At 40.2% G+C, this 14,769-nt stretch overlaps 2 protein-coding genes across 2 annotated transcripts; one reads left to right on the top strand and one right to left on the bottom strand. All coding sequences in view use genetic code 11, as the record gives it.

Moving 5' to 3' along the window:
* Positions 1-4,587: 4,587 nt before the first annotated feature.
* EGR_01433 (Innexin unc-7) lies at positions 4,588-8,721 on the top strand (the record flags this gene model as incomplete). The annotated part of the gene is made up of 4 exons (XM_024490682.1): positions 4,588-4,900; positions 5,811-6,040; positions 6,603-6,834; positions 8,117-8,721. The coding sequence occupies 4 exons, from the start codon at positions 4,588-4,590 to the stop codon at positions 8,719-8,721; spliced, it is 1,380 nt and encodes a 459-aa protein (XP_024355006.1).
* A 361-nt stretch (positions 8,722-9,082) lies between these two features.
* On the bottom strand, positions 9,083-12,302 carry EGR_01432 (Cell cycle checkpoint control protein RAD9A; the record flags this gene model as incomplete). Its single annotated transcript, XM_024490681.1, has 12 exons — positions 9,083-9,382; positions 9,596-9,652; positions 9,788-9,902; positions 10,232-10,458; positions 10,539-10,642; positions 10,670-10,773; positions 10,813-10,912; positions 10,949-11,063; positions 11,097-11,219; positions 11,257-11,327; positions 11,364-11,402; positions 12,287-12,302. 12 exons carry the CDS (start codon positions 12,300-12,302, stop codon positions 9,083-9,085), a joined length of 1,371 nt encoding a protein of 456 aa, XP_024355005.1.
* Positions 12,303-14,769: the final 2,467 nt, after the last annotated feature.

The raw sequence follows: 14,769 nt of genomic DNA, 5'->3' as shown, positions 1-14,769 counted from the left end.
AAAACCTGCCTAACCTCAAAAGGGATGCCCTTTTATACCCGGCAATGTGAGGAATTACGCACTCAAAGTTAATATATGATTGGCTGGCTAATCTGGATCTGATAATACGCTAACAGGTTTGCCTCTGCCTTGGGCCAAAATCAGGATTTAATGAGTTGTATAGCTGTGCGCACTTGCACAGGTATCACTTAAGAAGAATTATCAGATATGCATGTACCTTTATCTTTACTTAACCTGAATCTTAAACATTTCACATTCAAATTAGTCCCCCTTTTTACTGTGTAAGCTTCAAATTGTGTAATCACCTGCTAAAACAACTAATTAGTGAGTCATCTTGGATCATGACATACGGATGTGAAATATGGTCTAATTCACAAAAGCAGTCTGCAGGTTATTACGTGGAGATCAACCGTGACAAGGAACTCACGGCGTCACATTTACTTGCATGTAGTATTCAAATAACTATTTCTTAAATCAATTTCATTCCTATTTGTTGTTTTATTAGGTTATGGTGCAGAAATTATTTTATAACCTTTTAGGGTAAGCCCAAATAAGCATAACTTCTTCGTCACAGCAGTCAACTTATAGTCCCAAAAAGCTCAGCGGTTTTTCTAAAAAAAACGTTTCTATGATTAATACTTAATTATTTTAACACGTAATCACAAACTCTCCGACTCTATACTCTTTACGCTCTGATTTTCACTTTACAATAACGTAGGTATTTATTCTAGTTGCTCAATTACGCTCGGTCTATCAGCTGTCTGAATACCATGTTGATAAGTTGGTACAATTTACGCATTTTAAACGTCTAAATCAAAATAAACAAAAAGGCTGGAAACTATCCACCTGTACGCAAATCGGAAGCTCATACTGGGGGAGATTTTAATTTTATGGGACTAAAAAGTCACACTTTTTACTAGTTTTCGTTTGGTTTTAACTTCAGCTCCCCTTTTAGCCTAGTTAAATCTTTGAATGCAAGTTTTAATAAGCATACGTATATTGTGAAATGTCAAATCAGCTGCATTTTGCTCGAAGTAAATGAGTGAATATGCGCAGCTTGACGAACTTGCGTTTATTTTCTTATACGCGGCCATGCGGACTTTAATGGTATCCAGAAAATTCAAATATTTCCCTTTTGCAAGCGAAAAATTTATTGTTAAAAGCGAAGCCCCAAACAACTTCTGATAACGTCCTAGGATTGGAAATACAGACTGTTTGTCAAAATCCGATTTGCTTACTCAGCGAAGTTCCTAAGTATTCACTCCGTATGTATCAAAAAGGTTGGCATTCTGTTCTATACGCAAAAAATCACGTAAGCATTGGCAACTTCCCATGTAGAACTTGTATGTTGCGACTAAATTTGTTCTATACTTTGTAGGGCAGCTAAATCTGCTCGCCTCTTTGTCCACCGGGATCACTTCCCTTGCATCAACGTTTTGAAAACAACTAATGACTGCATCTTCTTAATACTCTGTCCATATAAACTGTTTATTTAGTAAAAAAAAATAGTCGCCGAGACACTTACCGTATCTAACCAATGGTCAAATCGCAAGTGTCAAAAATATAAGCTCCATTTGTGAGACCTTTTGCCGAGCATTGTATTTAGCTGTGTCGGTTTATCTTTCGTGCAAATCTAGCACTTCTCGGTAAATATTGTTTTAGATGGCTTTTACTTAGAGTTTTTTTGTCTGCCAACGTTTTGCTACATGCATTGGTCACTTAGAAGTTCCAACTTTTGTTGATTATGGAGACTCGCCTATCCTTTTCGTATAGACTGTTTCAAATATAATATTTAAGAATTTTTTGGGTGAATACTAACGCTTCCTGTAAAGTGTGGTATCTAACCCATACATCAAACAAAGTGCGTCCTACTATTAGGCTGAAATTTGGTCCAATAGATACTTAGTCAAGTGCAATGGTTAATTTCGTTCTCACTAAGTTTAAAGCGGTAAAAATTTGGGAAACTATATGCAAATGCCAGAATCATAGCAATAAGTTAAAGGCAAAAATTGGGGCGCATCTGATTTTCTAAAAAAATTCTTGGACCCAGATAAGGTTGGGGAGCACATTTTGAAAATGACATGAATTTAAGGATGTAAAAACTAGTAAATGATGGCCTATTCATCCTGACTGAAAAAGGAGGCGTAAACGGTGGACTGCTGCTTAGCGCCAAAGGTGGTAACCGCCTCCCATTGTAAGACAATGCTCAGAACCCACAATAATTTGTTTCACATTAGGGTTGACTCTTGTTGATCAAAGATTCTAACCAAATTTTTTAACTGTTCAAAGTTAGAACGGCTCACAACCAACGTCTTCATTCTCGGATTCTCTTAACATGTGCATGTGAAACGCAACTTTGTTCCGATTTAGACCCATTTTCAACTTCGAATATCATCCGCGTTCAGTGAGCTGCTTAGACTTACTTATGAAAAATACATCAACCAAATTATAATCTTAGTAAATAGTTGTACACTGCTTGAGTTTTAAAATGTACTTACCCAAAAAATAATAATTTGTCCAATTTTGGTTACATGACTTCTCTGTGCATTTAGCACAACTGTGACATACACTTGAAGTACGTAGGTATCACAAGTCTTGCAATAAAAGCTCTAAGGTGTATCATATCATCTTCAAAACTGCAATAACTGTATTCATTAACTAGACGACTCTTACATTGGAAAAGATGTTTTTGTTTTCAAACAACACACCAGTGGTCTCATGAAAGGTTCAGAAACCTGCGATTTTATTTTATTGTTGAAAATAGTCTTTAGAAAATGCAACACAATTAGTTACTTTATCATTGAAGATGTGAAAACAACAATACACTCGAAGGATTTGATTGTTTTGAAAACATTTCTTCGTGTGAAAAATAACAATGCCTGGCTGATCATAGCATTTTTGTTCAGAAGCCTGCCACACGGGGCTCCCAAAACACAAAAGCAAAATCTACCACATGAAATCGCAAAATAATATTTATAAGTTTATCCAAGCTTTATAGAACTATGTACGAATGCTCACTGATTCAACTTGACTTGATGGGTTGGTAATGCAAATGAGTGGCATGCTGGTTAATGTTTCCTTGAAATTCTTTTGTTTTGTCAGGTCAGTCAAATCTTTGTGTTGAATTGGTTTCATTTCTCCAGTATGTTGCTCTACTGTAGTTTTGAATCACTTTGTATACATAAATATGACAAAATTGCTACTGGAAGAATGGTCGAATGCGGCTTTTGATAAACAATGGTTTGATGAAACCATAGGAGGCCCAACTGCTACTCCGTACTCCAAATAGTTACATGTTATTGCAAAATCCCTTAAAATAAAAATAAAAATTCTTGATTGTTGATTATTATGAGGTGCCAGATAATACAATAGGGGATAAAATAATCGGGTAATACAACGCACAGTGTGAAGGTAATGTATAATTACCCCCGAATATCACATCGCGCCATTCTTACCGATTCACTGAAGTATAAGCAGCCCGTACACAACGCATCTTTGTAGAATCGTGAGCATTCGCCCAAATCAGTAAGGTACACTCACCAACAATTTCAAGGGTTTCTATGCTACATGTCTAAAACTCTCACATTTTTTTACAGTGCATGCCTGAAGTTATTACACTTTCTTCGAAGTAAGGCAAGTTTTTCACCTTTATTCGAGCAACAAAACCACAATGATTCATTAAAAGTAATTACGTTGTACAGAGGGTCGTATCGCAAAAGTACCATGACATTTTAAAAAGAAGATATCGTTCAATGCACGTTAGAAGTGGTTCACTCAGTCCATTAAAATTTATTTTACAGTCGTTTACTCGAAGCACGAACCTTGAAATATGGGAGGTCTTCGTTAAATTTGGCCAGCCAAGGAATATTTGCAGTACGCAACATGACGGTGATTGATGAAACCATTCTGCAGTACAAGGATCAGATCCTGCGCGCATAAAATGGGTGCCTATTAAGCTAATGAAGATCAGTCTGAATAAATGTAGGTGGGAGATTTGCTGGTGCGATACTGTATTGTATGCATCAAGCTAAAGTGGCATTGTTCTTGTACTTTGGGTTACACTGATGGAAATGATTTCGATGATATACAAAACTTTCATTGCAATGATTTTGAAAATGGATGCCATCATCTCATTGCAGTTGAGAGAGATGATTTCCTTGAATAAAAAGAAAAAAGATATGACGGCGAGAAGGGAATTTTATAGTTTGTTGAACTGTTGCTGCTAATCAGGCCACATGACAAAAGCAGTGCAATTGTGATAACCGAGGGCGTTCCAGATTGAGTCAACTTTCTTCTCATTCGATGCGCCTCATGGCACAGTCCGCTGTGCACACAGGCCAGCAAGATCGTGTGGGCGCCCTCCTGCCCTGCATAGGGGTGTGTGTGTGTTTGTATGTGTGCAGTGTGCGTGTGTTCTGCAGCCAGCGCACACAAACACGATCACGCGCGGCGCGAGAGAAAAGAACGCGCTAGGCCAGTCACCCTACCGGCACTTTGACCCGGAACAAGGCCTCACTCTAGCTCACTGTCGCGCCCTCTCTCTTACACTCGCACTACGCGACGCGTCTCGAGGACTGCGAATCGGACATGGTGGGCAAGGAATTCATTGACCTCTTCAGGAGCTTCCAAGCCAATACCAACCTCTCCGTCGATGACTTTGCCGACCGGCTAAATCTATTTACTGTCATTTTATTACTCCTTTGCACCCTACTTATTTCGATGAAACAGTATGTCTTCAACTCTATTTCTTGCTACATTCCAGTACAGCCGTCTGGCAGCGAATTTAAAAATTACCTTGCTGACTATTGCTGGGTGCATGGAACAATCCCACTGCGGCCTGATGAGCGAATGCCTTCCACGCCAGAGGAATGGAACCTCTATGATAAGTACCGCAGAATCAGTAAGTCCAATGAACTACCTGTAATTTTGGTTAAAGTCTAAGGTCTGTGCGAGGTGATTCTTTTCATTTCAAAAAAAGGATTTTAAACTTAAATATTAATAACCTTAACGCCTTTTAATTTATGGAAATAGTGGTACACCTTTCTCCCGTATTCAAGTGCGGTTTCATTACTGTTTCTTGTTCAATGGTGGAAATTAATGATTTCTGAACAAATTGCCGTGGGTAAGGGCAGGCACCTAAACCTAGTCCTCTTTTGGGCAAGTACACAAAGATCCCTCTTACTCTAAGTCCGGCTAATGGCTTCCCATCTCCATTGCTAAATAGAGTTCCTATATATGCATTAGATTAACACTTCATGTATGCGGAGGTTGAGTTCCCTTGAAATTGACGTGCGAAATGTTCCATAGAATCAAATTTTTCTTCAAAGAGTGGAGTCTTAGTAACTTGGACCTGACCTAGTTTATTGAGTTTTTTCGTAGGGCAAATACTGAAAATGTTATCACTTTCTCAATGAAGACCAACTCATTTTGAATAAAATTGTAGTACGTGATTTTAATCGTCGATAGACGCTAAATTGGATACCTCAAGACGAATCGTTTATTCACTATAATACATTAATATTTTCATGGATTACAATTTCGGAAAGCCCAAAATTCGATGCTGCTGCCAAATATTTCGGCCCACCTTTAGCTGTTTCAGGAATCTACTCTAAGATGGGGCAATTTTATATGGATGGGTCACCAAACTTACGATATTGTTGTCTTTTTTAAAACAACAGCTTAAAATGGTTTGAAATTCGATTATCCCCATTTTTTGTACAAATAAGGAGCCTAAACAACCTAACGCCTAAGCTTCGGAGGCTATTGAAATGCCTACAGCTTCTAAACGTCCCGAATCATCTTATTTCAAGCCTACTACCAGTGGGTGCCATTTGTGTTGGGTCTCCAATGCATAATCTTCTACCTCCCACATCTTCTTTGGGAGATGATATGCAACTCCCGAGCCAGTGGTGACGTCTTCACATTGATTCAGGCCGCCAGGAAGGCTGCATCCGGTAGTCGCAGTGATCGGAAGAGGGAAGTCCATCGAGTAGCTGAATTCCTCGAGGACATGATTGATACCCATCAGTGTTCACGACGGGTAGGTCCTCTTCTAAAAACGCACTCTGTCCCAAAATTCCGATTCGGGAAAAAAATTGCACTTTTTGCGAATGATTTAAATTTGCTTAGAATCACCACGAATGCGTCTACGCATAATTCGACATGCGTGAATGAACGTTGGGAAGATTAACAAAGAGAATTGTCACCACTACACTTTGCCTTATGTTGCAATGTATAGCAGTGCCAACGCCTCTAGATTTGAAACACTGGATTGGCCCCGTCATAATGTATGAAAGTTGGATGAATGCCTCAGGAGTAGGTACAATTTCGGCCGTATTAGGACAGCACTGTTTGTGTGCACGTGCATGGGTAGGTGCACTACCCGGTGTCCGAGAGTTGTTTTGAATGTATCCACGCTGTTTATCACTGAATGAGTACACAAATCCTGTTGCACTTCTGCTGTTCTATTTTGTGCTTTATCCTTACTTATTCGTACTTAATCTGAGGATGCATTTGAGACTTCGTTATCTTAGGGCACATTTCTTGAAGACTATGATTAAGGGACTCCATCTCAAAGTGATTAACTCTTCTCATCCTTCAAGGGTCGCAAGGCCAAGTTGGTAGACAAGATGTACGACAGCTGTGGGCTCTGTGTAGTAAGTAAGCGCATGGGAACCTGCCTCGTGTGGTCGTACATCACTCTCAAGGTGGTCATCATATTGAATGCGGCCCTGCAATTACATCTCATTCAAGTATTCCTCGGTTTCACTGGACACTACATTAAGCCAGTACCCGTTGACTCACTAACTCAGGGGAAAACACGATATCTATCTGGTGAGCTAATTTCTACTGTAAGGAATTAAAAAATAACCTACAAATCTAGCAGTTATATAAGTCTGGAATCTATTTAACGGACTTCTCTTAAGCGATATCCTATCAGCTTAAATGGTCGTTCAAAGGATTCCGATCTGTGGTAAAGTACATATGACCTGCCAATGGTTAGTTTCATCTGCTAAGTGTAAAATCTATGAACCTGATTTTTGCAGCCTTTGAATTTTCATGCCAACTATTGCGAACAAGTTCTAGTTACGTGAAATTCGAAAATTTTCTAAAAAGCCGAAACTTTTTTCGTTCCGTGCTTAGTACAGAAATGGCCAGAAAGACACCAGCAATCATCATGCGTTCTTCAAACTGGTGAAGTAATTTGAAATAAATGCCATTGACTTGAGTGCTTGCAGACCCCTATTTTCGACTTCAGCATTGAGATAGGAAGGATGAATTGCTGTGAAGCCAGAAAAGTACAATTGGTGGTTATGATGCCACCTTACTCTCGAACCTAATACATAACCTTGAGTGATGAGAAGAGCAGGAAGCATATTCTCATAAATTTGATTGATTTTACAAAATAACGCCGAGTTGACTTCCTATCCATCGTCTTTGTGGTAAGGTGATTAAGCCTTAACAGTGACCTCTAACGTTTTCAACTCACTTTTCGTTTAGTGGAATTGAAATGACGGCAATGCATTGAAAAGGAACCAACTTGACCTTAAGGGATGCAAAGCTAGATACTCAAAAACCAGCATATACAAGTCATGACCCGTAATTGTGAGGACCCAAAATAAATTGTAAAGGACTCAGTAGTTGAGCTCATCGTGGCGGCATCAGGAACTGTTCTGAGAGAATACCATAATCAACGTTTAGTTAAGGCATACATATGATGCTTCTTCCGTCTTTTTCTTTAAAGCGATGTAACTATTTACCCAAATTACTGTGATTATAAATAAGCCCAATAATGATCTAGCTTAGATGCCCCAACAATGATATGTAGTTTGACACTAAAAATTGACTATTAGTAGATTCCCAAACGAGCCACATTTGAGCAACGTGCAGTGTTTTGCCAAAGGTGGCCGTCACCTTACTTGAGCGGAATTTCGGGCTTCCATAAAACCTACCAATCGTAAACACAATTTCTAACTTTGCGAACATCGAGAAACGACCACAGCCATTATTCCACTCCATGGGTGGAAAAATGGTTTTAAACGTAGCACACAGGCAATTCTTCTTTTCTACTTTATAAAACATTAGTAGAGAATCCAGCTTCAGATCCGCATTTTAGAAAAAAGTGAGCATGGATACTCATTTGGTTGGGCCATAGCAAGTTACATACGCTCAGGTCAGGAATGGCCGGAGACTCTGCTGTTCCCCCGCGTGGCCTACTGTCGCGTGCCTAGCATCCGATTAGTGGGCGGCGAGAACGCCTACACTGCACAATGCACCCTTCCCATCAATATGCTCAACGAGAAGATCTATATCTTCCTCTGGTTCTGGGTCCTTTTCCTCCTGATAACCAGCCTCCTTAGCCTACTTCTCTGGATCATTCGCGCCACCAGTCCCTTCCGTAGATACCGGTATATCGCCAGATTTTTGAGAGTTTGCAAGGTGGATGAGGAGGCAAAGCGACCCACTGAACCGAGAAGCAGGAAAACCCAACTGCAAAATTTTGTTGACGATTACCTCCGGCAAGACGGAGTCTTCCTGGTCAGAATGTTGGCGATCAACGCAGGCGAAGTACTAGCTGCAGACGTCGTGGGACTGATCTGGCAAGACTACCGAGACAAGAGGGCGGAAGATATAACCTCGCCTGCCACCAATCCCACCTCTTTTGAAATGAAGCTAGCCCCCCGCGAGAAGATTCAGAAGATTGAAGTTGGATTCGTGTAAAGAGCTGATACATTTAAAATCCACGCGTGCACTTTTTTTGCAGTGCCACTTAACTCCAACCAACAAACACATTGATTTATCCAAGGACAGGGGTTGCAATAGATTGCAGTGACTTAAATTTTCAATGTACAACGTTAATTTATTATTTTGAGGTAAACCTTATCCCGAACAAATTCCGCTTGGATTCCGTGTTTATGAGGCTTCTTCTTACCTTGAAAAATAATTGCATGGATTACGAGCAATAGTGCCCCTTTCGATCGTTTGCAAGAAAAGCGTCCCACGTTACAAAACAGGGCTGTCAAGGTATCTTTTGTAAGGTATATATATGCAAACCATGGAACAGACAGGTGGGCAAAGTGGGTCAAGTTTCTTCATCCGAATCAGCAACGAGGAGGGTGGGACTAGAGTGTCCGGGTGGTGGCGCGCACAGACCGTCGGCACTGCGCCAACCCGCGGTGGCAGCTACTCTGACGTCGGCGCGGCGGGTGGTGAGTCGACCGCAGGTTGCAGCGTCGCTGCTGCCATCACCACGGTCTCCTGCAGAGTCATCCTCCAGAGAGTCCTCGCACAGGCTCTCGGGCTCCTGGGCAGGGGGTGGATTTAAGAAGAAGGAGTCGTCGGCATTCCCACCACCCAGGTAAGAGAACAGCACCGAGCGCGCCTAGCAAATACTGTGCATTTTCAACACTGAAACGCTACCTCCACTAACCAGCAATACCAATGACCAAAGCTCTGGCGCAGGGAGTCTTCACAGGAATCAAAATCGCTAATTATCGAGCATTTGAAATTTGACGACGTTGCTTCAGGACTTTTCAACATATCTATTTCACAAGCACAAAGCATAAAGGATAAAGCAAAAGATATTTTCACCCACCTTTTTAATGGGTGGCTCGGTTTCGTTTTGACAATGTACTGCAAGTGGTGTAGAAGCCTGAAAGAAAAACGTCTGTTAAACAAGAAAACCCATTATCCATTACTAGTATCTAGGCCATTAAAGTGGTTTAATAAGTAGATACTTTTACCTAGTGAATGATTAACAGTCCGACTGAGTGTACAAAGAACTTACAGTTAGCTGAGCTGTTGAGGTTTCATGATTGGAAGAGTGAAGAACCTGAGTTGAGGCCGTCATTAAAGTGGTATTTAAAGGCGGATTAGCTATTTCCTGGTGAGTATCATCAAAACTACAAGTTAGGAGGTAAAAACAAGACACAATGCGTTAAATACGCAACATCGTTTTCGCATTAAGCCAGTAATTTAGTGCATTTTAACAAAATTTTTGATTTATTTTGTCAAGCTTTAATGTTTTCATGTTCTATCAAACATACGCGATCGACAAAAACACCTTTGTATACATCAAAATGTAAATAGGATTTTCAAAACATGCGCAGTTTTGTCGGCATTTATATTAGTAAAAGTACACGTATTGATTCCACTTTTCCATAAAAACTGGTTGCTTTAGGGAATGAACCAATGGAAATTAGAGTTGGATTGTGATATTAAATTAACATACGGAGAGGCGACCGACACATCGACATTAGACCTCGATCTAGACTGCGACAAAGCGTTAATAGAATTCAGTGGAATTCTCGTTGGGAAGTACGGTAATGGCAGCGTAGCGAGGACGAAGTGAGCTTTGTAATGTTTTTCATCCGTGAACGTGAGGACCAAGGGTTTTCCAGGTCGACTACAGTTAATAACAAACAGGGCATTCATGGAATTGCCAAACATGAGGGCAGCCTGTGAAACAGTAAGAAAGAAAGCATGGAATCAACGCCTGAACATATTCGTGCATCATAGTGAATGTTAGCAATACCTACTCGAAAATCTTTTTGACAGAAAGTGAGATCGCATTCTTCGCCCAAACGATAAGCCTCGAACTCGGTGGAAGCAACCGGAATATGCGTAATGACAGCAGCAAAGTCTGAAGAGTTAGATCTCGCTTAATTACCTGAGTCAGGAACGTAATTACGAAAGATGCACTCGCCTTCCTGCAAGTCCATTGTCACTTCAGTTTGACTTGGCCTAAAATTTTGCATGATTTCGCTGGCCACCCTGATGCGAAACAACGGTTCAGCATAAGTGTGCGCTTACTTTGACGACATCACGATTTGACAGGTTGTGTTACTTATACTATACACAGCTTCAAGACTTTCACATTCAATAATAGGCAGGTCATAGGTCTTGACAATTCCTTGAGGCAGATTAACGTTAAGGAAATGGCACTAACCATGTCTTTGGAAAAACTGCACAATTAGTCTATTGTGACCAGTTTCTAGGCGCATTTTACACCTTTGTAGAGCTTTATCCCAAGCCACAGTCTGCCTAAAAACCTTACAGCATGTCTGTTCACAGTAAAATAATGCGTATAGAACAACCTTGGCATTCAGTTTGAAGCGTACAACAGCATCCGCAAGTTTTGAGGCGTTTTCAAAAAAACATTCGGAAAAGTGAATAACAGCGAATGCCGAACGAGATGAATTGACGCATCGAAGGCTGAACTAAAGAGCAGACTTGATCATATATGAGGGAACGTACCTCATGCGGACCACATTCAAAGTAGATTTCGTCACCGAGTTTTCCCAATGCCGAAATAGCCCTGGTAAAAACTAGTTTAATTGATGCGCATTTTTTTTGTTACCTACCCTTTAGTTCTGCTAGTAAAAGAGAAAACTTCATTCCAACTACAGGAAAGGAATTGAAAAATAAATGCAAGGATAAGGACAATCAGTTAGATCAAAATGCACAAGGAGTGCGCACGAAAAGAAAACGCTTGTATGAAATTAAACAGGAGAAAACTATTCTATCCAGAATGGGTCCAAGTAGTAAATAATGTTTAAGAGTATTTCCATCACAAAAGCCTCATAAGACGGCTTTGAAACTGATCCGAGGCAGTTAACCCCCTAAGATTCCTGTTTGGCAAGGAAGTACGCGGCTAATAAATATTGCGGACTGAGACTCAACCGAAACATAAGAGAAACAGCAAGGAACGCAAGTTTGCAACCACAGATACCGCCAACACTATCCGAAAAAGGCAAAACATATTTGGGCAGTATAAACACAAAGGCTAATCATATGATTAAATTAACTAGAAATAAAAGAAGTACAAGGCTTGCAAGAATCTTGTTTTTGAATTGTTGTGAATTTGTCATTGACTATAAATCAGCTTTGAATATTTTTCTGTGCATTATCCCTCAATGCATTCGGATTATGGCTGTTACTATAAATTTATCTTGGCCTTATGGTCTTAGAAACAAATCCTGAACATTGTTGTATATTAAAGCCAAAACTTAGGGTAGTTGGGTTTCAGTTGTATTCATATTGCTCATTCAACAGTCTGGAGTCTTCGATTAGATTTATGATTCGCCTTCTAAATATTGCTTCAATCGATTCGATTCAGTATGTTTTCAAACCAATGTGGTTGAGAGCATTGTTGCACCATTAACTTGCATTTTGCGTCTAATTATTAAAAAATTGCAAATTAGTAATTTGTGAAACTATTACTTTTAACATAGTCATTTGTGAAACTACTGCAATACAGTGCTGATCTACCTAGCCATGTACCTACCTACCTTCCAGACCATTTCCTTATATTTTACCGGCTGTGATGCGCTTCTTGCTTTTGAAGCACTTTCCATGGTCGAATTCTTGTGGCATATGCACGCACGTGAAATTATTTCACTCCGGGACTCCTATGCGACCAGCGTCATGTAGCGCTTTAAGTCTTCCACGAAGTCACAACAAGCCAAAATACAGTAGAAGAAGACAGTGTTAGTGTACAAAAGGGCTGGAAGTTCACTTACATCACCCGAAGACCATGCTGCAGAGGTGAAGTATGACCTGCAGAAACTCAAATGCTCGCTAAGTTAAACTAACTATCAGATTATGCAATCTATATTATTTTAACATGACTTTTAGTAGGATACAAGCTTTCTGTTAATTCAGTACATTTTATAGTGAGTTACATTGTTAAACCAATCAACAAATGAGCAAACCCCAAATTACTCGATGCCCGGTAGGCACCTTTCAACGTGTGAAGCTAATGCCACTGCTTTTTGTCTATCTTTTATTCTATCGACCTAACTTTGTAAAAAGCGCTAATTAATGTGTCGTGTTTTGCACCACTTCTTTATCCCCTTTATGTGCTTAACATAACAACGTTAAGTCTATTTTGACACAAACTGAATATTTTTTGGCCGTGGAGCCGGAAAGACTATCATTGATTGTATTTAAATCATTTTGCATAAAATTGGCATCCAACAAGAGGTTTACTTCGCGTAAAGCACCTAGGAAATGTGAACGTTACTTTTAATTATCTCTTCAACATTTTCAAGTTTAATGTACAGACAGGAACCGATAATAGCTAGAGAGATCCACATCAAACACGTGTTGAGAAATGTTAAATGCTCATCTCTTCGAGTTCAGAAAATAGATTATCGATGTGGAACTGGGAAAGACGCATATCTTAGGAATGAAAAATGCTTTTAGGAGCCCAATACTAAATGATGTGCCCTTTACGCAAAAGTGGGCGCTTTGAGAACTAAGTCCTTTATTTATAACCTTCATTAGTAATCAAGTCCTGTAGAGGTACTCAGAAGGAGGCGATGCACAGCGATCTCATATTTGTTTTAACGTGCATTATGGTGCGCGGGCCCTTCAACCTCTGCGGTGTGTGGTTTCGTTTTAGCTACGCGGTCTTCCGTCCATGCTTATGGCATAGCAGTCCTTCTGAAAGGCTCGTGACGCCGCAGTAAATGCTAGCCGCAGGATTGCTGCCTGTTTCTTACTCATTTTTTCGACTACCCCTTTCATCCGTGCGCCTCACTACATTCTTATTCAATTCAACAATGGTCGCATGGTATTATGGGGTTGCGTTGAATAAATGCGGTAAATAACAAATCTACCACTTTTATGTCCCACCACTTAGTTAGTTCTAACCAGGCTGGGCTCTCCGGTTTGTATACCACGTTTCTTTTAATAAAAACCTAATAGTTGCTATAAATGCCAATACTCATTGGGAATGATGTCGACAGATTTGTAGGGCGAGACTCGCAGGTCTCCTCTTCCCCGTTTCTAGTGCTCTTAGAGCGACCCGGTTGATCTAATTTCTCCATATTTATTAGAGAAGTGGATCGGGAAAACAAGTACAAAGTTTAGAGAGGGGAGGAGGCGCAATCGCTCTCAGGCTGGGGGGACGCCGTTTCTGTCACCAGATTCGGGTTGTAACCTTGCCTCCTCTCTGAAAGGTACATTAAAACAATATAGGTATTAGATATTGTCTGGAGGCGGAAATAACTAATTTGGCTAGGTCCCAATGCGGACGAAGTCCGCATAGGCGTATATCCGAAGTCATTTGAATAGTGATCAATGGTGCAAAGTGGCTTTAGGAAGCTTCCTTTATTGTGCAGACGAAACGCGTAGACTTTCTGGGTAGACAATAACGTTGTTAACCTTATCCCTTTGATAGATTCAAAAAACCTGTATTTTTACATTAAGCTGTTGTTAAACCCTGTTAATTTATATACTTCGTGAGTATTTGGTGGATAACAATTAAGTGTGACATTATTAGATATGTATTTTTCAGTGGCAATGATATTTGTCATGTGTAGGTGGGGATGAGGCGGTTTCCTGCCATCTATGTACAATTTGTACGCCGAAATTCTCTACAAAACGAGCATGAACAGCTGATTAGGACAGATCTAAAAATCCTCAAAATCTGAAAGAAAGTTTAGTACAATATTTTAGTTGCTGGAGGCTTAACCATACCAATTGTTCACAAATAGCCTGGTGAGCTGACCACTGATCAATTCCATTACAAGTTAATCGTATCGACTGCGGGATTGTAAAGTTAAATATGAGAAGCGCTTTTTACTCTGAATAACAAAACAGGCGTCAGTGTAGTCTGGTCATAGTAGCAGAGGCCCTAGGAGAAGGAGGGAAAGGTTACCCGCCGCAAAATTTATTACGAATAGGTCTCCATTTGACTCGGGGTGCGCTCCCGCTACAACAAAAACACCTGCTTTACGGAGGGCTAGAGTGGGTAATGCTGCT

The sequence above is a fragment of the Echinococcus granulosus genome, assembly GCF_000524195.1.
Source record: "Echinococcus granulosus chromosome Unknown EG_S00005, whole genome shotgun sequence".
NCBI classification, from domain to species: domain Eukaryota; kingdom Metazoa; phylum Platyhelminthes; class Cestoda; order Cyclophyllidea; family Taeniidae; genus Echinococcus; species Echinococcus granulosus.
Note: the sequence above shows the minus strand (reverse complement) of the source record. Positions and strands in the feature narration are given on the sequence as shown.